We start from the raw sequence: 27,955 nt of genomic DNA on the forward strand, positions 1-27,955 counted from the left end.
AAAAATGTATTTATTTCCATTTTCCCATTAGGGTTAGGGCTAGGGTTAGGGCTAGGGTTAGGGTTAGGGTTATTGCTAGGGTTAGGGCTAGGGTTAGGGCTAGCGTTATTGCTAGGGTTAGGGCTAGGGTTAGGGCTAGGGTTATTGCTAGGGTTAGGGCTAGGGTTAGGGCTAGGGTTATTGCTAGGGTTAGGGCTAGGGTTAGGGTTATTGCTAGGGTTAGGGCTAGGGTTAGGGCTAGGGTTAAGGCTACAGTTAGGGTTGGGGCTAAAGTTAGGGTTAGGGTTTGGATTACATTTACGGTTGGGAATAGGGTTGGGATTAGGGTTAGGGGTGTGTCAGGGTTAGGGGTGTGGTTAGGGTTACCGTTTGGATTAGGGTAAGGGGTGTGTTTGGATTAGGGTTTCAGTTATAATTGGGGGGTTTCCACTGTTTAGGCACATCAGGGGCTCTCCAAACGGGACATGGCATCCGATCTCAATTCCAGACAATTCTGCGTTGAAAAAGTAAAACAGTGCTCCTTCCCTTCAGAGCTCTCCCGTGTACCCAAACAGGGGTTTACCCCAACATATGGGGTATCGGCGTATTCAGGACAAATTGGACAACATCTTTTGGGGTCCAATTCCTCCTGTTATCCTTGGGAAAATACAAAACTGGGGGCTAAAAAATAAGTTTTGTGGGAAAAAAAGATTTTTTATTTTCACGGCTCTGCGTTGTAAACTGTAGTGAAACACTTGGGGGTTCAAAGTTTTCACAGCACATCTAGATAAGTTCCTTGGGGGGTCTAATTTCCAATATGGGGTCACTTGTGGGGGGTTTCTACTGTTTAGGTACATCAGGGGCTCTGCAAATGCAACGTGACGCCTGCAGACCAATCCATCTAAGTCTGCATTCCAAACGGCGCTCCTTCCCTTCCGAGCTTTGCCATGCGCCCAAACAGTGGTTTACCCCAACATATGGGGTATCAGGGTACACAGGACAAATTGGACAACAACTTTTGGGGTCCAATTTATCCTGTTACCCTTGTGAAAATACAAAACTGGGGGCTAAAAAATCATTTTTGTGAAAAATAATTTTTTTTATTTTCACGGCTCTGCGTTATAAACTGTAGTGAAACACTTGGGGGTTCAAAGTTCTCACAACACATCTAGATAAGTCCTTTGGGAGGTCTAGTTTCCAATTTGGGGTCACTTGTGGGGGGTTTCTACTGTTTGGGTACATCAGGGGCTCTGCAAATGCAACGTGACGCCTGCAGACCAATCCATTTAAGTCTGCATTCCAAATGGCGCTCCTTCCCTTCCGAGCTCTGTCATGCGCCCAAACAGTGCTTCCCCCCCACATATGGGGTATCAGCGTACTCAGGACAAATTGGACAACAACTTTTGGGGTCCAATTTATTATGTTACCCTTGTAAAAATACAAAGCTGGGGGCTAAAAAATCATTTCTGTGAAAAAAAAGAGGAATTTTTATTTTCACGGCTCTGCGTTATAAACTGTAGTGAAACACTTGGGGGTTCAAAGTTCTCACAACACATCTAGATAAGTCCTTTGGGAGGTCTAGTTTCCAATTTGGGGTCACTTGTGGGGGGTTTCTACTGTTTGGGTACATCAGTGGCTCTGCAAATGCAACTTGACGCCTGCAGACCAATCCATTTAAGTCTGCATTCCAAATGACGCTCCTTCCCTTCCGAGCTCTGTCATGCGCCCAAACAGTGCTTCCCCCCCACATATGGGGTATCAGCGTACTCAGGACAAATTAGACAACAACTTTTGGGGTCCAATTTATTATGTTACCCTTGTAAAAATACAAAGCTGGGCGCTAAAAAATCATTTCTGTGAAAAAAAAGAGGAATTTTTATTTTCACGGCTCTGCGTTATAAACTGTAGTGAAACACTTGGGGGTTCAAAGCTCTCAAAACACATCTAGATAAGTTCATTATGGGGTCTACTTTCCAAAATGGTGTCACTTGTGGGGGGTTTTAATGTTTAGGCACATCAGGGGCTCTCCAAACGCAACATGGCGTCCCATCTTAATTCCAGTCAATTTTGCATTGAAAAGTAAAATAGCGCTCCTTCCCTTCCGAGCTCTGCTATGCGCCCAAACAGTAGTTTACCCCCACATATGGGGTATCGTCGTACTCAGGACAAATTGCACAACAACTTTTGTGGTCTAATTTCTTTTCTTACCCTTGGGAAAATAAGAAAATGGGGGCGAAAAGATCATTTTTGTGAACAAATATGATTTTTTATTTTTACGGCTCTGCATTATAAACTTCTGTGAAGCACTTGTTGGGTCAAAGTGCTCAACACACATCTAGATACGTTCCTTAAGGGGTCTACTTTCCAAAATGGTGTCACTTGTGGGGGGTTTCAATGTTTCGGCACATCAGGGGCTCTCCAAACGCAACATGGCGTCCCATCTCAATTCCAGTCAATTTTGCATTGAAAAGTCAAATGGCGCTCCTTCCCTTCCGAGCTCTGCCCTGCGCCCAAACAATGGTTTACACCCACATATGGGGTATCGTTGTACTCAGGACAAATTGCACAACAACTTTTGTGGTCTAATTTCTTCTCTTACCCTTGGGAAAATAAAAAAAAGGGGGCGAAAAGATCATTTTTGTGAAAAAATATGATTTTTTTTTTTATGGCTCTGCATTATAAACTTCTGTGAAGCACTTGTTGGGTCAAAGTGCTCACCACACATCTAGATAAGTTCCTTAGGGGGTCTACTTTCCAAAATGGTGTCAGTTGTGGGGGGTTTCAATGTTTAGGCACATCAGGGGCTCTCCAAACGCAACATGGCATCCCATGTCAATTCCAGTCAATTTTGCATTGAAAAGTCAAATGGCGCTCCTTTCCTTCCGAGCTCTGCCATGCGCCCAAACAGTGGTTTACCCCCACATATGGGGTATTAGCGTACTCAGGACAAATTGTACAACAACTTTTGGGGTCCATTTTCTCCTGTTACCCTTGGTAAAATAAAACAAATTAGAGCTGAAATAAATTTTGTGTAAATAGAAATGAACATTTAACTTTTTTTCAAACATTCCAAAAATTCCTGTGAAACACCTGAAGGGTTAATAAATTTCTTGAATGTGGTTTTGAGCACCTTGAGAGGTGCAGTTTTTAGAATGGTGTCACACTTGGGTATTTTCTGTCATATAGACCCCTCAAAATGACTTCAAATGAGATGTGGTCCCTGAACAAAAATGGTGTTGTAAAAATGAGAAATTGCTGGTCAATTTTTAACCCTTATAACTCAATAACAAAAAAAAAATGTGGTTCCAAAATTGTGCTGATGTAAAGTAGACATGTGGGAAATGTTACTTATTAAGTATTTTGTGTGACATATGTCTGTGATTTAAGGACATAAAAATTCAAATTTGGAAAATTGCGAAATTTTCAAAATTTTCGCCAAATATCCGTTTTTTTAACAAATAAACGCAAGTTATATCGAAGAATTTTTACCACTATCACGAAGTACAATATGTCACGAGAAAACAATGTCAGAATCGCCAAGATCCGTTGAAGCGTTCCAGAGTTATAACCTCATAAAGGGACAGTGGTCAGAATTGTAAAAATTGGCCTGGTCATTAACGTGCAAACCACCCTTGGGGGTGAAGGGGTTAATGTTGTAAAATTCTGTGAAGCACCTGTGGGTTCTAGGTGCTTACCACATATCTATATAAATTTCTTGAGGAGTCTAGTTTCCAAAATTGAATCACTTGTGGGAGTTTTCAACTGTTTAGGCACATCAGGGGTTCTCCAAATATGACATGACACCCGCAGACCAGTCCATCAAAGTCTGCATTCCAAAATGTCACTCCTTTTTTGAGCCCTGCCATGCACCCCAAAGGTTGTTTACCCCCACATATGGGGTATCTGCGTACTCAGGAGAAATTGCACAACAAATGTTTGGCTCTATTTTCTCATGCTACCCTTGTGAAAATAAAACAATTGGGGCTCAAAGAACATTTATGTAGAAAAAATTATTTTTACACCTCTACATTATGAACTTCTGTGAAGTCCCTGGAGGTTCTAGGTGCTCACCACACATCTAAATACATTCATTGAGTAGTCTAGTTTCCAAAATGTGGTCACTTGTGGGGGATTCCACTGAATAAGCACATCAGGGACTCCCCAAACATGACATGGCATTTGCTCTTAATTCCAGCCAAATTTGCATTCAAATAGTCAAATGGCGTTCCTTCACTTCCAAGCCCTGCTGTGCACACAGACAGTAGTTTTCCTCCATATATTGCATATTAGCATACTCAAGAGAAATTCCACAACAAATTGTATTGTACAATTTCTCATGTCACCCTTATGAAAATGTAACATTTTGGGCTAAAAAACATTTTTGTATGAAAATTGTGCTTTTATTATTTTCATGTCTCAATGTTATAAACTTCAGTGAAGCACTTGGGGTTTCAAGGTGCTCACCATACATCTAGATAAGTTCCTTAAGGGGTCTAGTTTCCAAAATGGAGTCACTTGTGGGGAGTTTCCAGTTTAGGTACATTGGCGGCTCTTCAAATGCGTCATGGTGTTCACTAATTATTTCAGCAAATTTTACATTCAAAAAGTCAAATGGCGCTCTTTCCTTTCCAAGCTCTGCTGTGTACCCAAACAGTCGTTTTTTCCCAATATATGGGCTTTTGGAATGCTTAGGAAAAATTGCACAACTAATTTTGGGGTCCATTTTTTCTTGTTACCCTTATGAAAATGAAAAAAATGTGGGTCTAAATTAAAAAAGTTAAATATTAAACTTCCTGAATTTGGTTTTGAACACCTTGAGGGGTGCAGTTTATAGAATGGTGTCACTTCAAATGTGCCCTTCAAAGTCACTTCAAATGTGATGTGGTCCCTAAAAAAAATGGTTTGGGAAATGTTGGAAAAATGAGAACTCACTGGTCAAATTTTAACCCTTATACCTTCCTAACAAGAAAAAAAATGTTTAGAAAGTTGTGCTGATGTAGATATGTGGAAAATGTTATTTACTAACTATTTTTGTGACATATCTCTCTAATTTAAGGTAATAAAATTAAGTTTTAAAATTGCAAAATTTTTCAAATTTTTGCCAAGTTTCATTTAAAAAAATAAACGCCAGTCATATTGAACAATTGTTACCACCTTAATGAAGTACAATATGTCATGAAAAAACAATCTCAGAATCAGTGGGATCCGTTGAAGCGTTCCAGAGTTATTACCACATAAAGTGACACTGTACAGAATTGTAAAATAGTGAAATTGCAGTTCTCTTAACTTAACAGAAGGACAAAGATGGTAGTTACAATGGCTTGCAGCAGGCCACTGGCTGCCATGGTAACCCCTCCAGCATGATCATTGGGGGCTGATGGGAGCCGGTGAACGCATACTTGCAATGACCTAACCTCCATTTTGCTGTCAGAGATTGACAGCGACATTTAAATGGTAAAGATGCAGTGATCAGAGCTATCTCCAGTTGCTGCAATTACAGAGAGATGCAAGCTCTGTCACCCAGCCAGCATTGGCCTGTTATGAAGCAGACTCAGCTCCTGAGTTGACTTCATAGATACTTTAGCGAACTGTGATGAAAATGTACGTCGTAGGTCGTTAAGGAGTTAATATACCATAGTAAAGTACTCTAGGACAGATTTCATCTATAAGGTTGTCCCCTGCTGGACCACTCCTTATTTACAGCTCCAGGATGCTGCATAAATAACAATAGATCTATACTTGGCTCCCAGATGAATGTCGCTCCTCGCCTCTCAGCCCTGTGGCATTCTCCAGTCTCCCGTTTTAAAAATAATTTTTCATCAAGAAATTACCTATTGTTTAAATCATTTTGTGTTAAATGTATTTTTTGTGCCATTTGTTTTCATATCACATTATGTATTAAAAATGAAAATGAATATTCCTACAATTTTCACACTGGCTTCTTGGGCTTTTTTAAAACTATTATTTACTGTTCTTTTAGGAAATCCATATGTTCATTAGCAGCAATAGACTGACTCAGATCTAATCATTTAAATAACTTAAATAGAAGCGTCTAATGAGCATGTACTAAGATTATTGTGAAGCTAGGGGAAGCGGTGAAATTATCTATTATGATTGGTGGATTCTGGGATATCAGCTGTATATAGAAGAGTTAGGCTACGTTCACATTTGCGTTGTTGGGCGCAGCGTCGGCGACGTGACGCGACTCAACCAACAACGCATGTACACAACGCAGCGTTTTGCGACGCATGCATTGTCATAAGATCCTACAGATCGGGACTTTCGGCGCAGGAAAAATGCTACAAGTAGTGTCCCCTGCGCTGACGCATGCGTCGTAACACGCAGTACAACGCATACCGGCGCATGTCCATGAGCCCCCCCTGTTAAAGATAGGGGCGCATGATGCGTCGGTATGCGTCGACGACGCTGCGCCCAACAACGCAAATGTGAATGTAGCCTTAGCTGTTATTATAATCCTGTCTACGATGATAAGGAAACTGCTGCAAATTCTTTCTAAAAGGACTGACGTTATGATTCTTAAATAGCTCCAGTGGTCAGTATGAAAATGGCAAGATCTCTGATGTTGTTTTTTAATACAGTGTATGATAGAAAAAATAAGTTCTCAAAAATGTTTTAATAGTCCATTGGACACAAAAATGTGAGTTAAAAATTACTTACTACTTAAGTGGAAATTGGGAGAGAGACGGACTAAGGGCAGAGACAGACTGCCGTATTTCTCGTGCGAGAATCGCATTGTAAACCTTGCACTGGCTGCCGGCTCTCCTGACCTGAGCTTGATAACTGCACAGTAATCCATCACGCCGTCTTGCTCAGGTCAGGAGAGGTGCCAGGTCAGTCCATGCAGTGGGATGCGATTCTCGCACGAGAAATATGGCAGTCTGTCTCTGCCCTGACACTAAAATTCACCCTTTCATTTCAAAGTACATGGGCCCATACCTGCACAATCTTCATTACCAGATTGGGGTCTCTAGTACTTATTTTACTCTGCACTGTAAATCAAGATTTACTACAAGACCTATATTTCCAATAATACCACTATATAAGACTTAATAATAATAAAATAATAATAATAATAACATTGCATTAATAATATTGCAGTATAACAAATACCACCAGACCATAACCAAATATCACCAGCATATACAGTAGTAATAATACCGCCATACTGATCATCAACCAAAACCACTCTACTAGGACTGATATTAACACCATACAGTGACCATGTAATGATAATATCAGTTTTAGACCAGCTGTATATGTGTGTGTGCTGTACAGGTTCTCATCAGTGGTGTTCTTGATGATCATAGCCATTCATTTTCCGTTTTCCATTCCATTTGGCCCAGGCTTCCGTTTTTCATCTATAACTCTATGCCATAGATAGTAATAATGTCCCTTCTATATATTATATAGTAACATTGCCCTCATATTTTGTCCAGTGTCCCCTATATGCTGCTACACAGTAAAGCTTCCTCTATACTTCACCATAGTAATAATTCTCCCTTGCATCTCCTTAGTCATACAGCATCCTATAAAATAGTGTTCCCCTGTGCCTCCTTATAATTTTAATAATAATACATTTAACCTTTTTGCTATCTTAATGACCCTGAACCTTCTTATAATAATACAATCATCCCATCCTTAGTTATAATATTAATAATAGTAATGTCTTATGTGTTTTCACGAAAATGATAATTATTCCCAATTGTGCCTCCTTGTAATAATGACTCGCAAGTGCCTCTTTATTGTAATAATACAGGAGTGTACATAGAAATCACAGGGCCTTATAGCAAAAGTCCTGTTATGGAACATAAGCGTAGTAACACAAGGACATGGCTCCCTATTTTTTTAAGACATGGAGAGAGATATATATTTTGGCACTTGCACCCCACTATGATATCCCTTCCATGGCCCCCAAAGAATTTGAGGCCACAAAAAAGCCCGCATACATAATGATGTTCTCACATTCCGCCACCTACCCAGCATGATGGCCCCACAAATCTCACAGATTATGATGGTCACCCAAGACCCCCTGCACAGTATGATGGTTACCACAGCCCCCCCCACAGCATGATGTTACCCACAATACCAATACCGTATGATGGGCGCCCCACATACTTCCAGATAGTATGATGACCACCTTGCACAGTATAATGGTTCCCCCACAGTCCCAGTACAGTATAATGGTCCCCCCACAGCCCTTCATATAATATGATGACCAACCACACAGTGTTATGGTCTCCCACAACCCCAATACAGTATGATAGTCCCACCACAGACCTCAGTATAGTATGATGATCCCCCCACACAGTTTGACTGTCCCCCACAACCCCAATACAGTATGATGTTACCCCACAGCCCTAAACCAGTATTATAGTCCACCTCACAGACCCTCATATAGTATGATGGTCCCCGTGCACAGTATGATGGCCCACAACATCCCCAATACAGTATGATATTCACCACAGTCCCAATACATTGTGATTCTCCACACAGTATGCTGGCCCCACCACAGCCCTCCTCCATGTAATATGATGGCCCCCCACACAGTATGATGGTCCTTCATAGTCTCAATACAGTATGATGGTCTCCTTGCCCAGTATGATGGTTACCCACAGCCCCAATATAGTATGATGGTACTCCACAACCCCAATACAGTAATACGGTTCCCCCCATAGACCCCCATCTAGTGTGATGGTCCCCTCACACAGCATGATGTTCCCTCACAGCCCCCTCACAATACAATGACCCCACAGCCTCAATACAGTATGATAGTCACCCTGCACATTATCATGTTCCCCCATAGCTCCAATACAGTACAATGGTCCCTACAGTCCAATACAATATGATGGTCCCCCACATCCCCAATACACTATGATGGTTCACGCACAAACCTCCACATACTAAGATTGTCCCCTTTCATAGTATCCCCCCACAGTCCCCATAAAGTATGATATTTCACCACAGCCCCCATATAACATGATGGACACTCACAGTCCGCATATAGTATGATGGTCCTCCACAGCCTCCATATAGCATGATGTTCTTCCACAGTCCTCCATATAGTAGGATGGTCCCCCAGGCACCATATATTATGATGGTGTCCCACAGCCCCAATATAGTATGATTATTTCCCACAGACCTCTATATAGTAAAATGGCTCTGCTTAAAAGTATGATGTTCCCCTACAGCCCATTATTGTATTATGTTTGCCTACAGCGGCCATACAATGGCGTCCCGTAGGTCTCAAAAAAAATCTTACACTTTCCTAATCCAGCCAAAGCCTCTGCCCCCTCTTCTATCCTGTCTTGCTTTCAGTGGATACATGTAGTGTGATGCAGTGACAACATCGTGCCGATCGACGTCCCCTGCCAGAGTAAGTGTCAGAGCATGAAGCCGATAACAGCTGTGGGGGAGCACAGCGCTAACAGTATCGGCGTCCTGAGGACACTCATACTTCTAAAGTGTTGCGATTGAAGCAAATCATGACCGAACTGACCCCTTTGTCATTTGCCACATTTGTCTGATGATCAGTCCGTCCCTGATTGGGAGCCGTATTAATTTAACATGGGTAAATATTTGTATTAATTTGCTAATATTTTAGTATTAGTATTTTAGTATGAAATTGAACACAATGGTTTATGGGTTAAGAAAAGATTTTGTATTACAACTTGTGCAAACTGTGGATCATGAGTTATATGTGCCTCTAGATGAGCGGGGTGGAGGGTCCTGCCATAAAGTACGCATACACATAACTTTTATAAACAGAATAACGTTTTGCTAATATTTTGCAGGAAAGGGCCATTGGTGGCATTTATATGCCTCGCAGTTATCTTGAATTGACTCTCAGCCCAAAGGACAATGAAGTAGACCACATCAACTCAATGCATTTCAAAAGTGACATAATTCTGAAACCAGAGTTAGAAACCTTCCGAATTCTGCCTTGGACTGAAAAAACTGCAAGAGTGATCTGCGATTCTTTTACCTTTCTAGGGGATCCGCTTCTCACCTCTCCACGATTTTTAGCTAAACGATTACTTCATCAGCTTGAGGAAATTGGGTTTTTGCTACATTCTGCTTTCACCTATGAGTTTTGTGTATTTGGTATGGCTGAAATTATAAATGCCAAAACAGTTTCATTTCCTGCAGTAACTTTATTGACTGACCATGACCAGTTATTCATTCAAGAGCTGTTTGATGGAATGTACTACATTGGTGGAAACATTGAAAGTTTTTCTTCTTCCATTGGACCTGGACAGATGGAGATATCATTTCAACCTGATTATGGGTTGCAGGCAGCTGACAATGCCTTCACCTTTAAAACTGCCATCAAAGAAGTGGCTAAAAAACATGGAAGCATAGCAAGTTTCTATACTGATATGGTAGGTTTCTATAATTCTGGGATCTTATCACATAGCTTATGGGACATGCAAGGAAAGAAGAATTTATTTTATAGTGGGAAACATGTGCAAGAACTTTCAGACATTGGTAAAAACTGGTTATCTGGGCTTCTTCTCCATTCTGCAGCACTTAGTTGCTTAGTCGCTCCAGGAGTTGCTTGCCGAAAACATTTGTCAAAGGATATTAAGGAATCCCAAGAAAACATTTCTGCTACCTGGGGATTCAATAATAATGGTTCTACATTCAATGTAAAATCCTACTGCAAGAACGGAACTTATGTAGAAAACAAGTTATGTTCAGCGATGGCAAACCCTTACCTAGTCCTAGCTGCCACAGTTGCCGCTGGACTGGATGGGATCAAGAAGGGCCTAAACTTCTTCGACAGCCTAAACAGCAACACAGATCTTCCCGAGCTTAAAACTTGGTCTATTCCATTAAAACTAGAAGATGCACTGACTGCACTACAAGAAGACAAATGTATCAGAGCATCCTTGGGGGAACCATTTATTCAATATTTTATTGCAATGAAGCAATATGAGTTAGAAACAGAGGAGATAGATTCGGAGAGAAATAAATTTCTTGAATATTTCATATAAGTCACCAAGCTACAATATAAATTTCTTTTAAAAAATAAAAGGTGTTCCCGGTTTTAAGTTTGGACAAAATATACACTTTAATTTCTCCTTATTTTTATATAATGACTTTAAATTGTACATAGATTTTGTAATGCTTTAATAGAGGAAATACCTTTTTCAGTGAATTTGAAATGTTTCAAACTATTTCGAGTTTTAGAACAAAGGTCTGTTTTTGGGTTAAAATTTATATACAGTATTTAGGGAGATGGATAAAGACAATCCAATGAATTGTTGAGTATTATGTAGTGTGCTGGTTTATTAAAAAATCTCACCGGACCTAAAAAATAAACTACTCTATGACGCGATATGTAAATGGGATTTTTAACCCTTAGAGACATCTCCCATTGATGCGTTGCGGATGTGCTAACTCTATGGAATACGCCAAAATGAAACCAATAAAAATCACAGCTCATACCAAAAATCAAGCTAAGCAAACCCTCATAACATGTTGTAATGAAAAATGTATGACTTTCCGAATATGATGACTGAAACCAATTTAAAAAAAGAAAAGAAACAAACTACACCCCACTTAGAATTTGTTTCCTGTCTGTCAGTACATAATATAGTAAAATGAATGTTGAATTTATCTCCTACGGTTTTAAATCTCTGTTTTATGAACATTTGGCCAAAAGATACCTTACTTGTATTTCTGCTATAAATTGGATGGATTAATTTTTTGAGCTGAATATTTGTTGTAGATAAAGGATGACAACTTTAGAACGTTAAAATAAGCAACATGGCTATCCATAATGTTAATGTATCAAAGAGGAAAATGCTCTATCTGATTACTTGGTGAAATTGTGCACAATAACATGTAAAGCTTTGAGTTGGAGAAAGAATTTCGGTTGGTACTCTATCGATGAAACCTGGATGAAGAAATCAGTCCACGGCTGTAATTTGTAGTATCTACTGAAGAAATAAACACTTATGATACCTGAAGAGTCATTGACTTTTAACCATCATTGCCCCTTTAACTTTCAATTTTGTATTTATTTGCTTTCCAGAAAACATAAATATTTTCATAACTAATATTATTCGCACCCCATTTACACGCTAACTGGCCTCGTCATATTTTCAATGTCAAGGCAGTTTGTGTAGCTAATTATGGACTACAACATAAGAAGGTGAATCAGTGAACTAACCCTTCAATACTTCAGACGTGTTTTACTATGTCGCGGCTGGACCAACCAAGATGCCAACTGGTGTAAGCGCAGTGCACTTGACTAGTTAGTTACACATTTTGCTACTAGTTGGCAAACCAGTTTCACATTTTTTTTTTCATGTGAACAATGGTCTGTATTTTTTTCACTGTGTAGGATACATTTTTAGTCTCTGTGTTAGGTTTTACAATCCTGGTTGAATCTGTTTTTCTCATGTAAAAAATTCTTAGCTTTTCCTAGCCATTCAACAGTGATGTATGAACAACACAGTGATGACAACTATGGGGTCACTTGTGGGGGCTTTACACTTAAGGTACCGTTACACTAAGGGACTTACCAACGATCACGACCAGCGATCGTGATCGTTGGTAAGTCGTTGTGTGGTCGCTGGGGAGCTGTCACACAGACAGCTCTCTCCAGTGACCAACGATCAGGGGAAAGACTTCGGCATCGTTGAAACTGTCTTCAACGATGCCGAAGTCCCCCTGCAGCACCCGGGTAACCAGGGTAAACATCGGGTGAGTAAGTGCAGGGCCGCGCTTAGTAACCCGAAATTTACCCTGGTTACCATTGTAAAAGTAAAAAAAAAACACTACATACTCACCTTCTGATGTCTGTCACGTCCCCCGGCGTCCACGCGCTGCTGCAGAGAGCTTTCCCTGCACTGAATGTGTCAGCGGCGCCGGCAGTAACAGCGGTGACGTCACAGCTGTGCTCTGCTTTACGGCGGCCCTGCGCTTAGTAACCCGATGTTTACCCTGGTTACAAGTAAACACATCGCTGGATCGGTGTCACACACACCGATCCAGCGATGACAGCGGGTGATCAGCGACGAAATAAGGTGCTGGCCTTCTAGCTCCGACCAGCGATATCACAGCAGGATCCAGATCGCCGCTGCGTGTCAAACACAACGAGCTCGAGGTCCTGCAACGTCACTGCAACGTCACGGATCGTTGTCGTTCTCGTTGAGTGTGACGGTACCTTTAGCACATCAGGGGCTCTACAAACATGACATGGCATCTTATATCTATTCCAGAATTTGTGTTCCAAAAGTCAAACTGTGCTCCTTACAAAATGTTCTAAATTTTTGTCACAATTCTGATATTTTCACAAATAATATCGACCTAAATTTATCTTTACCATAAAATACAATCTCAGCATCACTGGGATATGTTTAAGACTTTCAGAGTTATTACCACATAAGGTGACACTGATAAGAATTGTGAAATCTGGCCTGGACAGGAAGATGAAAATAGGATCGGGGTAAAGGGGTTAAAGTCAGCAACCTGTGACCACTGAACAAGAGCCCTGTGTACGGCTTCCTACTTGCCAGCAGTTGTGGGTCTTCTTTTGATGTGCTTGTAGAAAAGCCGCGGAGACACCATCACGTGTTTCTCAACGCAAGCAATGAATAGCCAGGTCTTTCACCGGGAAGGAACAACCACGGGAAGGGCAGCATCCAAAAGGAAAACCACCTATGCCAAAACATGGTATCCATCCACAGACAGCTGTTTCGAGGTATTTGCCCCTCATCAGTGTGGAGTAGGAAACTGGCTATTAGGAGCAGTGCCTAGTGAAAAGACTATAAACAAGGATGATTGACCTCGGGGAGATCAAAACATCCAACACCGCGGAGACACCATCACGTGTTTCTCAACGCAGTGATCCAGAACACTGCCCCCTTCCCTAAAGGGAAATATGCAAATGCATGTAGAAAAGCCGCTGAGACACCATCACATGTTTCTCAATGCAAGCAATGAATAGCCAGGTCTTTCACCGGGAAGGAACAACCACGGGAAGGGCAGCATCCAAAAGGAAAACCCCCTATGCCAAAACATGGTATCCATCCACAGACAGCTGTTTTGGGGTATTTGCACCTCATCAGTGTGGAGTAGGAAACTGGCTATTAGGAGCAGTGCCTAGTGAAAAGATTATAAACATAGGGATGAATGACCTCGGGGAGATCAAAACATCCAACACCGCGGAGACACCATCACGTGTTTCTCAACGCAGTGATCCAGAACACTGCCCCATCCCTAAAGGGAAATATGCAAATGCATGTAGAAAAGCCACGGAGACACCATCACGTGTTTCTCAACGCAAGCAATGAATAGCCAGGTCTTTCACCGGGAAGGAACAACCACGGGAAGGGCAGCATCCAAAAGGAAAACCACCTATGCCAAAACATGGTATCCATCCACAGACAGCTGTTTTCGGGGTATTTGCACCTCATCAGTGTGGAGTAGGAAACTGGCTATTAGGAGCAGTGCCTAGTGAAAAGATTATAAACATAGGGATGAATGACCTCGGGGAGATCAAAACATCCAACACCCGTGGTTGTTCCTTCCCGTGAAAGACCTGGCTATTTATTGCTTGCGTTGAGAAACACGTGATGGTGTCTCCGTGGCTTTTCTACATGCATTTGCATATTTCCCTTTAGGGATGGGGGCAGTGTTCTGGATCACTGCGTTGAGAAACACGTGATGGTGTCTCCGCAGTGTTGTATGTTTTGATCTCCCAGAGGTCATTCATCCTTATGTTTATAGTCTTTTCACTAGGCACTGCTCCTAATAGCCAGTTTCCTACTCCACACTGATGAGGGGCAAATACCCCAAAACAGCTGTCTGTGGATGGATACCATGTTATGGCATAGGTGGTTTTCCTTTTGGATGCTGCCCTTCCCGTGGTTGTTCCTTCCCGGTGAAAGACCTGGCTATTCATTGCTTGCGTTGAGAAACACGTGATGGTGTCTCCGTGGCTTTTCTACATGCATTTGCATATTTCCCTTTAGGGATGGGGGCAGTGTTCTGGATCACTGCGATGAGATACACGTGATGGTGTCTCTGTGGTGTTGGATGTTTTGATCTCCCCGAGGTCATTCATTCTTATGTTTATAGTCTTTTCACTAGACACTGCTCCTAATAGCCATTTTCCTACTCCACACTGATGAGGGGCAAATACCCCGAAACAGCTGTCTGTGGATGGATACCATGTTTTAGCATAGGTGGTTTTCCTTTTGGATGCTGCCCTTCCCGTGGTTGTTCTTTCCCGGTGAAAGACCTGGCTATTCATTGCTTGCGTCAAGAAACACGTGATGGTGTCTCCGCGGCTTTTCTACATGCATTTGCATACTTCCCTTAAGGGATGGGGGCAGTGTTCTGGATCACTGCTTTGAGAAACACGTGATGGTGTCTCCGCGGTGTTGGATGTTTTGATCTCCCCGAGGTCATTCATCCTTATGTTTATATTCTTTTGATGTGCTGTCACGATCTCATGTCAAACCAGGCCGATTTTTTTAAAAAGAAGCCAGTGATGCCTCCAGGTAAGAGGCAGCTCGCAGGAATTCCGTTAGACAGAAAAAAATTGCTGGTGACCTGGTTTTGCAATTAAACTTGCACATTCTCTACTGCCAACAAATAGTTGCCCCTTCATTTTCCCTCCTCACTGTGTATTTTCAAGAGAACCTGCCACTGGACAACAAACATGCTCTGAAGTTGTGAGCTCAACAGAGTAAGAGAGCCCTAAAAACAGCTGCAGGTTAATGGGTTTTTTTTATATAAAATATACCGTCCAGTTTAGCTCCTTATTTGGGTAACTTAGAATCAGATCCATAGCACTTAATACAATTTTGTCACCAAGTCTTAGCAGACTTATATCAACTAAGTATGTGCTAGAAAATATTAGCTTATTTTTAATAAAGAAATGCAATTACTTCCAGGAATAGAGGATGGAAGAAAGTAACCTGCTTCACATTGCACCAAAACCATTGCCTACATATTCTGTCAAGATCTTCTGTCTGAGCGTGCTTAGTAAGAGTTTATCCAGAAACAAATGTCTTAACAATTGCATGTGTCAACCCTCGGCTGTAAAGGCAGCCATTCAGCACATATACAGTGTATTCTGAAATAGTTCACATTGTGTTATGCATCTGTCCCGCTGGAATGGGTTCTACACTCTTCTCAGTTGCGCGCCACCCTTTGCCGTGCTCCACGTCAGGTTTCCCAACTTTGAATATCATGTCCTTACTCTATGAGGCTCATATAGGGACACACCTGTGTCTTGGTATTCAAACTCTAGCATTCAGTTATTGTTTGGAGAGCTCCACCATCTGTTTACATTGAGTTTTCATCTTGTATAACTTCAATCATCCTCTATACTCTTAGTCTTGCCAATTAACCCATTGAAACCCATCTCCTGAATTAACCCAATGGTTACAATAAGCTAGCAAACTGTTATTAGGCTCTATCTGCCCCCCCAGCTGTCTGCACCAACATCCTAGACACGTGTCCACCCTGACCTGTGGCTTTATTGATCCTCCTCATTAGGTGAGTGTAATACAGGGTGATTCACTCGTTACTTTACCCACAAAAATTGCTGTAACTCTAAAAGATACAATCTATCATACTGAAATTTGGACTGTACTTACTGTCACGGCCTCCGTTCCTGCTGCCGTGCCTGCCGCCTCCGCTCGCCGGCATACTTACCGGCTCCGGCGTGCTGTTTCTGCAGGTTTGCGTCTACCTCTTCACGATTCACCGCTACTTCCGGGATCTCGCCGTGTGCGCGTGCGCACTTCACTCTAGCTCCCTCTGCGCACGCGCACGTCTTCTCTCTGATCTACAGGCGCTCCATACAACCACTCGGTGATCCTGGAGGATCCTGACCCATACGTCCTCCTGCACGCCGTATATTTAAGGTGACTCCTTCCTCTACTCCTTGCCTGTCTGTCATTTGTGCTCATTTGACCCAGGTCCTCCTTTTCCTCTGCTCGGTTAGCCCTGTGTCTCTCTCTGGCCAGCCAGTTTAGCCTTCCCACCGTTCCTAGTCTTCCTTGCCGCGCCGTTCCTGCTCAGTCCATCTTGTGACCTCTCCTTCTCTTCTCCTTGTTTCTCTTCCTACCTATCCGCCCTGCATCCTGTTTTCCCCAGTCTTGTCTACCCTTCTCTCCTTTCTCTGGGATCTCCTACTGCTTGTCCCCTGGTGCCAGCTTCCGTGGCGATAGTCTCCCTCAGGCCTGCCCCTAACGCTCCCTGTATAGGGGGTGGTCTATCTGGCTAGCTCACCCCGGGGAGGTTCATTGCCGAGGATCTGCGGGTTCACTCTAGGAGTTCTAAGAGTCTCACACTTACATTGGTTCATGAGAAACTGTTGTTTTAAATTTAAAGCAGGTGTTGAAAATGTCAACCGTTCACATCCACATCCAATCATGTCTGCACGCTCTGTTCCATATTGTTAAATGTATTCCTCAAAAAGTCTGGGGTCATAGCCTGAATTTCTCGCTGTATGTTCTCTTTGAGTGCCTGAAATATTCTTGGCTTGTTACTGTACACCCGGCCCTTCAAATGGCCCAAAAGGAAAAATTCCAGCAACAACTAATTCTTTTCTCTTGATCAGGCTCTTTCAATTCCTGAATGACAGTGACTCTGCACGGTTGAACACGACCTTTCTTGGCTGCCCATTCACATGAGCAATACTTTATGCCTGTCTCCTGGAAAAGCCTGTGTCATGATTTACGTGGAGATACCAGAAGTTGCTGTTTCACATCTTGAATTGTTTCCTCATACATTTTTGGATGTCCTCCATCATGCCTATCTATTGATGTTTCTGTACTTCCAACTTATTCACCAATGATGTAATACTAGGTTTGAACAGTGTGTTTTTCAATAAATCCTCCAAACTGTATCTGTACTTTGGAATCAAATGAAGAAGGATTTCAGCAGGATCAAAATGCAGGTACCACACATAACCTACCAGAGAAAGGCATGCAGCAAGTCTATCTCATAGTGGAGACAACCGGAAGGGCAACTAGTCAGCGAGACCACTCGGCGTGAGGATGTTTCTCGTCGCTAAGATAAGATTCATTGCACTCTCACTTCTCGTAAGCCAAAGTATGTACAGTCCAATTTCCAGTACGGGCGACAGGGTTGTAACTACCACAGTCTCTGTAGTCGCCACTGCGACCGGGCCCGGGAAGGGGCACGCCGACACCAGCAAAAAGTTAAAATCTGTTTCCATGCAGGAGATTCCTCCCGCACAGCAACAGACAGACCTGCCCTCCACCTGACCTGCCGGGCACACACATCAGCTCAGCAGCCAACACCCGAACTGTTAGAAAACAAGAGCTGAAGGACCTGTGTTGACGTCATCATTGGACAGAATGTGGAGTCATATGGGCAGAATGTGGAGTCAGATGGGCAGAATGTTGAGTCAGATGGGCAGAATGTTGAGTCAGATGGGGCAGAATGCAGAGGAGTCAGATGGGGCAGAATGCGGAGTCAGATGGGGCAGGATGTGGAGTCAGATGGGGCAGATTGTGGAGTCAGATGGGCAGAATGCGCAGTCAGATGGGGCAGATTGCGGAGTCAGATGGGGCAGGATGCGGAGTGTTATGATCCCAATGGCAAAGGATCTCAGAGATTACAGCAAAGTCCGCAAACATAAATACCAGCTCATAGGGATGTGGTAACTAGGCTGACCATATACCTGATCCTAGCACAAACACTAACAGTAGCCGGGGAACGTGCCTACGTTGATCCTAGACGTCTCGCGCCAGCCGGAGAACTAACTAACCCTATAAGGGAAAATAAGACCTCTCTTGCCTCCAGAGAAAAGACCCCAAAGTAATACAAGCCCCCAACAAATAATAACGGTGAGGTAAGAAGAAAAGACAAATGTAAGAATGAACTAGATTTTAGCAAAGAGAGGCCCACTGACTAATAGCAGAATATAGTAAGATGACTTATATGGTCAGCAAAAACCCTGCAAAATATCCACGCTGAATATCCAAGAACCCCCAAACCGACTAACGGTGTGGGGGGAGAATATCAGCCCCCTAGAGCTTCCAGCGATATCAGGAATCACATTTTGTACAAGCTGGACAAAAATATAAACAATGCAAATGATCAAAAATAAGAAAGCAGGACTTAGCTTATCTTGCAAAGAACCAGGACCTGAAGACAGGAGCAAACAGAAATGAACTGATTACAACGATGCCAGGCACTGGACTGAGAATCCAGGAAGTTTAAATAGCAACACCCCAGGCCTAACGAAGCAGGTGAGTACCAACCTGGTAAAAGACAATCCAAGTGCCAAATCACTAGTGACCACAAGAGGGAGCCAAGAAGTATAGTTCACAACAGTACCCCCCCTTTAAGGAGGGGTCACCGAACCCTCACCAAGACCACCAGGGCGACCAGGATGAGCAGCGTGGAAGGCACGAACCAAATCAGCCGCATGAACATCAGAGGCGGCCACCCAGGAATTATCCTCCTGACCATAGCCCTTCCATTTGACCAAATACTGAAGCCTCCGTCTAGAGAGACGAGAATCCAAGATCTTCTCTACCACGTACTCCAACTTGTCCTCAACCAACACCGGAGCAGGAGGCTCAACAGCAGGAACCACAGGCACAACATACCGCCGCAACAAAGACCTATGGAACACGTTGTGAATGGCAAACGACACCGGAAGATCCAAACGAAAAGAAACCGGGTTAAGAACTTCCAAAATTTTATAAGGACCAATAAAGCGAGGCTTAAACTTAGGAGAGGAAACCTTCAGAGGGACATACCGAGAAGACAACCAAACCAAATCCCCAACACGAAGTCGGGGACCCACACCGCGGCGGCGGTTGGCAAAACGCTGAGCCTTCTCCTGTGACAACCTCAAGTTGTCCACCACAAGATTCCAAATCCGCTGCAACCTATCCACCACGGAATCCACCCCAGGACAGTCAGAAGACTCAACATGACCCGAGGAGAAACGAGGATGAAAACCAGAGTTGCAGAAGAATGGCGAAACCAAAGTAGCGGAACTAGCCCGATTATTAAGGGCAAACTCCGCCAATGTCAAGACGGTCACCCAATCATCCTGGTCCGCAGAAACAAAACATCTCAAATAAGCCTCCAGTGTCTGATTAGTTCGCTCCGTTTGACCATTAGTCTGAGGATGGAAGGCAGATGAAAACGACAAATCAATGCCCATTTTAGCACAAAAAGATCGCCAGAATCTGGACACAAACTGGGATCCTCTGTCGGACACGATATTCTCCGGAATGCCGTGTAAACGAACCACATTCTGAAAAAACAAAGGAACCAGATTGGAAGAGGAAGGCAACTTAGGCAAGGGTACCAAATGCACCATCTTGGAAAAACGATCACACACCACCCAGATGACAGACATTCCTTGAGACACCGGAAGATCAGAAATGAAATCCATGGAAATGTGTGTCCAAGGCCTCTTCGGGACGGGCAAGGGCAGAAGCAACCCGCTAGCACGAGAACAACAAGGCTTAGCCCGAGCACAAGTCCCACAGGACTGCACAAATGACCGCACATCCCGTGACAAGGAAGGCCACCAAAAGGACCTAGCCACCAAATCTCGGGTACCAAAAATTCCCGGATGCCCTGCCAACACCGAGGAATGAACCTCGGAAATGACTTTGCTGGTCCATTTATCAGGAACAAACAGTCTGTCGGGTGGACAAGAGTCAGGTCTACCAGCCTGAAATCTCTGCAACACACGTCGCAAATCAGGAGATATGGCCGACACGATTACTCCCTCTTTAAGAATACCAGCTGGCTGCGAGACTCCAGGAGAGTCAGGCACAAAGCTCCTAGAAAGAGCATCAGCCTTAACATTCTTCGAACCAGGCAGGTACAAGACCACAAAGTCAAAACGAGAGAAAAACAATGACCAACGAGCCTGTCTAGGATTCAGGCGCTTAGCAGACTCGAGATACATCAGATGTTTGTGATCAGTCAAGACCACCACACGATGCTTAGCACCCTCGAGCCAATGACGCCACTCCTCAAATGCCCACTTCATGGCCAGCAACTCCCGATTACCAACATCATAGTTCCGCTCAGCAGGCGAAAACTTCCTAGAGAAAAAAGCACATGGTCTCATCACAGAGCAACCAGAGCCTCTCTGCGACAAAACAGCCCCAGCACCGATCTCAGAAGCATCCACTTCAACCTGAAAGGGAAGTGAGACATCAGGCTGGCACAAAACAGGCGCCAAAGTAAACCGGCGCTTCAGCTCCTGGAAGGCCTCCACGGCTGCAGGGGCCCAACTAGTCACATCAGAACCTTTCTTGGTCATATCCGTCAAAGGTTTAACAATGCTAGAAAAGTTAGCGATAAAGCGACGGTAGAAATTAGCAAACCCCAAGAACTTCTGAAGACTCTTAACAGACGTGGGCTGAGTCCAATCATGAATAGCTCGGACCTTGACTGGGTCCATCTCCACAGCAGAAGGGGAGAAAATAAAACCCAAAAAGGAAACCTTCTGCACTCCAAAGAGACACTTTGAGCCCTTCACAAACAAAGCATTATCACGCAAAACCTGAAACACCATCCTGACCTGCTTTACATGAGAATCCCAATCATCCGAGAAAACCAGAATATCATCCAGATAAACAATCATAAATTTATCCAGATACTTCCGGAAGAGATCATGCATAAAGGACTGAAACACTGAAGGAGCATTAGAGAGCCCAAAGAGCATCACCAAGTATTCAAAATGACCTTCGGGCGTATTGAATGCAGTTTTCCATTCATCTCCCTGCCTAATGCGCACAAGGTTGTACGCACCACGAAGATCTATCTTGGTGAACCACTTGGCACCCTTAATCCGAGCAAACAAGTCTGACAATAGTGGCAAAGGATACTGAAACTTAACAGTGATTTTATTCAGAAGCCGATAGTCTATACAAGGTCTCAAAGACCCGTCCTTCTTGGCCACAAAAAAGAATCCAGCACCAAGAGGGGAAGAGGATGGACGAATATGCCCCTTCTCCAAAGACTCCTTGACATAAGAACGCATTGCGGCATGCTCGGGTACAGACAAATTAAATAATCGTCCCTTAGGAAATTTACTGCCAGGAATCAAATCTATTGCGCAGTCACAGTCCCTATGAGGAGGAAGAGCACTGGACCTGGACTCACTGAATACATCCTGATAGTCACACAAATACTCAGGAACCTCTGAAGGAGTAGAAGTAGCAATAGACACCGGCGGAGAATCGCAATGAATTCCCTGACAACCCCAACTCGACACCGACATAGCCTTCCAATCCAAAACAGGATTATGGGTCTGTAACCATGGCAGACCCAACACGACCAAATCATTCATTTTATGCAGAACAAGAAAACGAATCACCTCCCGATGTTCAGGAGTCATGCACATGGTCACTTGTGTCCAATACTGCGGTTTATTTTCCGCCAGTGGCGTAGCATCAATTCCTCTGAGAGGAATAGGAACTTTTAAAGGCTCCAGGACAAAACCACAGCACTTGGCAAACGACAAGTCCATAAGACTCAGGGCAGCACCTGAATCCACAAACGCCATAACAGGGTAGGAAGACAATGAACAAATTAAAGTCACAGACAAAATAAATTTAGGCTGCAAATTACCAATGGAGACAGGACTGACAACCTTGGTTACACGTCTAGAGCATGCTGATATAACATGTGTAGAATCACAACAGTAGAAACACAGCCCATTCCGTCGTCTATGATTTTGTCGTTCGGTTCTAGTCAGGATTCTATCACATTGCATTACTGGATCGGGGTTTCTATCACATTGCATTGAAACAGGTGTCTGTTCAGACAACACCGCCAGAGGATTAGCGGATTTGCGCTCCCGCAAACGCCGATCAATCTGAATAGCCAGCGCCATAGAATCATTCAGACTTGTAGGAATTGTGAAACCCACCATCACATTCTTAATGGCTTCAGAAAGACCATTTCTGAAATTTGCGGCCAGAGCACATTCATTCCATTGAGTAAGCACGGACCATTTCCGAAATTTTTGGCAATACACCTCGGCTTCATCCTGGCCCTGAGAGATAGCCAGTAGAGCTTTTTCTGCCTGAATTTCAAGATTAGGCTCCTCATAAAGCAATCCGAGCGCCAGAAAAAACGCATCAACATCCGCCAATGCCGGATCTCCTGGCGCTAACGAGAAAGCCCAATCCTGAGGGTCGCCACGCAAAAAGGAGATAACAATTTTAACTTGCTGAGCTGAATCTCCAGACGAACGAGGTTTCAAAGATAGAAACAATTTACAATTATTCCTAAAATTCCTAAATTTAAATCGATCTCCAGAGAACAGCTCAGGAATAGGTATCTTAGGCTCAGACCTAGGACTGCTAACAACAAAATCCTGAATGCTCTGCACTCGTGCAGCAAGCTGATCCACACTAGTAATCAAGGTCTGAACATTCATGTCTGCAGCAAAGCTTACAGCCACTCTGAGAAAAAGGGGAAGGAAGAAAGAGGAGAAAAAAAAAAAAACAACAACTCAGAACTCCTTTTCTTTTAATCCCACTTCTGCAATGCATCAACTATTCATTGGCCTGGCATACTGTTATGATCCCAATGGCAAAGGATCTCAGAGATTACAGCAAAGTAACTAGGCTGACCATATACCTGATCCTAGCACAAACACTAACAGTAGCCGGGGAACGTGCCTACGTTGATCCTAGACGTCTCGCGCCAGCCGGAGAACTAACTAACCCTATAAGGGAAAATAAGACCTCTCTTGCCTCCAGAGAAAAGACCCCAAAGTAATACAAGCCCCCAACAAATAATAACGGTGAGGTAAGAAGAAAAGACAAACGTAAGAATGAACTAGATTTTAGCAAAGAGAGGCCCACTGACTAATAGCAGAATATAGTAAGATGACTTATATGGTCAGCAAAAACCCTGCAAAATATCCACGCTGAATATCCAAGAACCCCCAAACCGACTAACGGTGTGGGGGGAGAATATCAGCCCCCTAGAGCTTCCAGCGATATCAGGAATCACATTTTGTACAAGCTGGACAAAAATATAAACAATGCAAATGATCAAAAATAAGAAAGCAGGACTTAGCTTATCTTGCAAAGAACCAGGACCTGAAGACAGGAGCAAACAGAAATGAACTGATTACAAAGATGCCAGGCACTGGACTGAGAATCCAGGAAGTTTAAATAGCAACACCCCAGGCCTAACGAAGCAGGTGAGTACCAACCTGGTAAAAGACAATCCAAGTGCCAAATCACTAGTGACCACAAGAGGGAGCCAAGAAGTATAGTTCACAACAGCGGAGACAGATGGGGCAGGATGCAGAGTCAGATGGGGCAGATTGTGGAGTCAGATGGGCAGAATGCGGAGTCAGATGGGGCAGGATGCGGAGTCAGATGGGGCAGGATGCGGAGACAGATGGGGCAGAATGCAGTGTCAGATGGGGCAGAATGTGGAGTCAGATGGGGCAGAATGTGGAGACAGATGGGGCAGAATGTGGAGACAGATGGGACAGGATCATGGGTAGGATGTGGATTTGGGTGGAAAATATTTTGGCAGGGGGGCCCCATTTGAAAGTTTGCATCGGGGCCCATAACTTTGTAGTTACGCCACTGACGGTCGACCTTCTCTTTTAGAAGTTGCAGCAATTTTTCTGGGTAAAGCAGAGTGTGAATCATCCTGTATAATATATCCGTCTATTTAACATTTGTTAGTTTTCCAAGTGTACATGTTAGACTGACGGCAAAAGTAAAAAGTGAACCCAATTTGAGACACCAGGTGCATTAATATCCTGCACACACGATTGGATGTGGAGGACTGACAACAGCATAGTGCGTGTCAAATCTATATTGTGCTGTCAAAGTGAATTATATAGCAAATGTGCCGTAGTGATATGCTCTCATTACTGTCTCATAACCAAGAAGATCCTACTTTGAATCCTTTCCTCAGTTAAATTAACAATTAACAGCAAATAAAGATTGCACAGCATGTTTAATATTTTTTGCAAATTATTGAGGAACATCCATTTGTTTTTACCCCTTAAGGCACGTATTGATTTATCGTGTGAGATACCTACCAAAGGTCAGTCCACGTGTGTTAGAGTTGTTTCTGATAGTACCTACGGATTAGAGAAGTTAATAGTTGCAGCAATTTGCATCCACAAATTTTTAAAGGCAAATGGATGACATTTTACAGGTTTTACAATATATCAATTTCTGTTGCAGATTTTAACCATAAATAGGTCCATGGTACAGTGACAATATTCTCAGTATAGGAAATCCCAGGATAAAACTTAAAAACAACATATATAATAAAGGTATAATAATCATTAAAGTAAAATAGAAGGCCAGAGCCCCAGTTTAATAGTATGTCAGAGAATGAGAAAATATAGAAGACACACATGGTTAGTGTTCTGTACAATTTTTTCTATCTTGACAATTCAGACTACTCCTGGGCTTAAATGTGATGTTGATTTTTATGCAGTTTTCAATATGACCACTAGATGGTAGCATTGTGTAACTAGTTATCCTGAAACTTCTTGTTTGAAAATATCGCTAATAACTGATGAAGGCGTCAGTCCAATGCTGTAAACTGTAGTATCCATTCAGGAAATAAAGTATATGCTTATGATACTGCTATATCCAGCAGCCCCCATTCGACCTCCAATTTTATACGACTCTTTTGGTTTCCAAAAATATTCCCTCACCTAGAAGATGAAGCCTCAGAAAAGCATTTTTTCCCATTACTAAGGAATGGGTCTTCTACACTGGTAAAGCGTATGCACTAAGTGCAAGGGATGCCAAAAATTAGAAGGAGGCACTCCAACACTCCATTGAAGAGACGTAGTGGAGGGCCTCAGAAAACATTTTTTTCAATTATTGAGGATTTGGGTATCCTAGACTGGTAATGCCTGGCGGTATACATATACAGTACAGACCAACAGTTTGGACACACCTTCTCATTTAAAGAATTTTCTGTATTTTCATGACTATGAAAATTGTAAATTCACACTGAAGGCATCAAAACTATGAATTAACACATGTGGAATTATATACTTAACAAAAAAGTGTGAAACAACAGAAAATATGTCTTATATTCTAGGTTCTTCAAAGTAGCCAACTTTTGCTTTGATGACTGATTCGCACACTCTTGGCATTCTCTTGATAAGCTTCAAGAGGTAGTCACCGGAAATGGTCTTCCAACAATCTTGAAGGAGTTCCCAGAGATGGTTAGCACTTGCTGGCCCTTTTGCCTTCACCCTGCGGTCCAGCTCACCCCAAACCATCTCGATTGGGTTCAGGTCTGGTGACTGTGGAGGCCAGGTCATCTGACGTAGCACCCCATCACTCTCCTTCTTGGTCAAATAGCCTTTACACAGCCTGGAGGCATGTTTGGGGTCACTGTCCTGTTGAAAAATAAATGATGGTCCAACTAAACGCAAACCGGTTGGAATAGCATGCTGCTGCAAGATGCTGTAGTAGCCATGCTGGTTCAGTATGCCTTCAATTTTGAATAAATCCCCAACAGTGTCACCAGCAAAGCACCCCCACACCATCACACCTCCTCCTCCATGCTTCACGGTGGGAACCAGGCATGTACAGTCCATCTGTTCACCTTTTCTGCGTCGTACAAAGACACGGTGGTTGGAACCAAAGATCTCAAATTTGGACTCATCAGACCAAAGCACAGATTTCCACTGGTCTAATGTCCATTCCTTGTGTTCTTTAGCCCAAACAAGTCTCTTCTGCTTGTTGCCTGTCCTTAGCAGTGGTTTCCTAGCAGCTATTTTACCATGAAGGCCTGCTGCACAAAGTCTCCTCTTAACAGTTGTTGTAGAGATGTGTCTGCTGCTAGAACTCTATGTGGCATTGACCTGGTCTCTAATCTGAGCTGCTGTTAACCTGCGATTTCTGAGGCTGGTAACTCGGATAAACTTATCCTCAGAAGCAGAGGTGACTCTTGGTCTTCCTTTCCTGGGGCAGTCCTCATGTGAGCCTGTTTATTTGTAGCGCTTGATGGCTTTTGCCACTGCACTTGGGGACACTTTCAAAGTTTTCCCAATTTTTCGGACTGACTGACCTTCATTTCTTAAAGTAATGATGGCCACTCATTTTTCTTTACTTAGCTGCTTTTTTCTTGCCATAATACAAATTCTAACCGTCTATTCAGTAGGACTATCAGCTGTGTATCCACCAGACTTTTGCTCAACACAACTGATGGTCCCAACCCCATTTATAAGGCAAGAAATCCTACTTATTAAACCTGACAGGGCACACCTGTGAAGTGAAAACCATTTCCAATGACTACCTCTTGAAGCTCATCAAGAGAATGCCAAGAGTGTGCAAAGCAGTCATCAAAGCAAAAGGTGGCTACTTTGAAGAACCTAGAATATAAGACATATTTTCAGTTGTTTCACACTTTTCTGTTAAGTATATAATTCCATATGTGTTAATCCATAGTTTTGATGCCTTCGGTGTGAATTTACAATTTTCATAGTCATGAAAATACAGAAAAATCTTTAAATGAGAAGGTGTGTCCAAACTTTTGGTCTGTACTGTATATTTTTAATATTTCTTTCTATTGCAGCATTTATTAAAATTATATGTTCAAAATCAATTGATTTATTTTAATGCGCTTGTCCACTACTCGAACAACCCCTTCTCAATCTCTATGTTTCCCCTTGTAAAAAGATAACACTTAGGCCACGTTCACACGTTGAGTATTTGGCCAGTATTGTACCAATATTGCCTTGCGCAGGGGTGTACTCTGGAGGACAGAGAATGAACTTCAATCCAATATTGCAGCCAGCATGCAGCCAGCGGGTAAGGAAAGGGTGAATCAAACACCCAAAAACCCCGCCCATATGACCCAAAACCGGTCCCGCCAAATTCAGGTGACAGGTTCCCTTTAAGTCACATTTGTCTATTTCCTTGTGATCCTCCTTGAGATAGTTCTATGCCTTCATTGGAGTCCA

General features: G+C 43.0%; 1 protein-coding gene across 8 annotated transcripts in view; it reads left to right on the forward strand.

Moving 5' to 3' along the window:
* The window catches only part of LGSN (lengsin, lens protein with glutamine synthetase domain), a 70,851-nt gene extending 58,794 nt beyond the window's left edge, over window positions 1–12,057 (forward strand). For 4 of the 8 annotated variants that reach the window (XM_077289978.1, XM_077289977.1, XM_077289979.1 and 1 more), the window contains one exon: window positions 9,792–12,057. In XM_077289978.1, coding sequence (XP_077146093.1) covers window positions 9,792–10,994 — 1,203 coding nt within the window. In that variant the 3' untranslated portion in view covers window positions 10,995–12,057. The remainder of the gene's footprint in view (window positions 1–9,791) is intronic. The other 4 variants (XM_077289982.1, XM_077289980.1, XM_077289983.1 and 1 more) reach the window with 1 other exon arrangement.
* Window positions 12,058–27,955: the final 15,898 nt, after the last annotated feature.

This window comes from Ranitomeya variabilis, chromosome 2, assembly GCF_051348905.1.
Source record: "Ranitomeya variabilis isolate aRanVar5 chromosome 2, aRanVar5.hap1, whole genome shotgun sequence".
NCBI lineage: Eukaryota > Metazoa > Chordata > Amphibia > Anura > Dendrobatidae > Ranitomeya > Ranitomeya variabilis.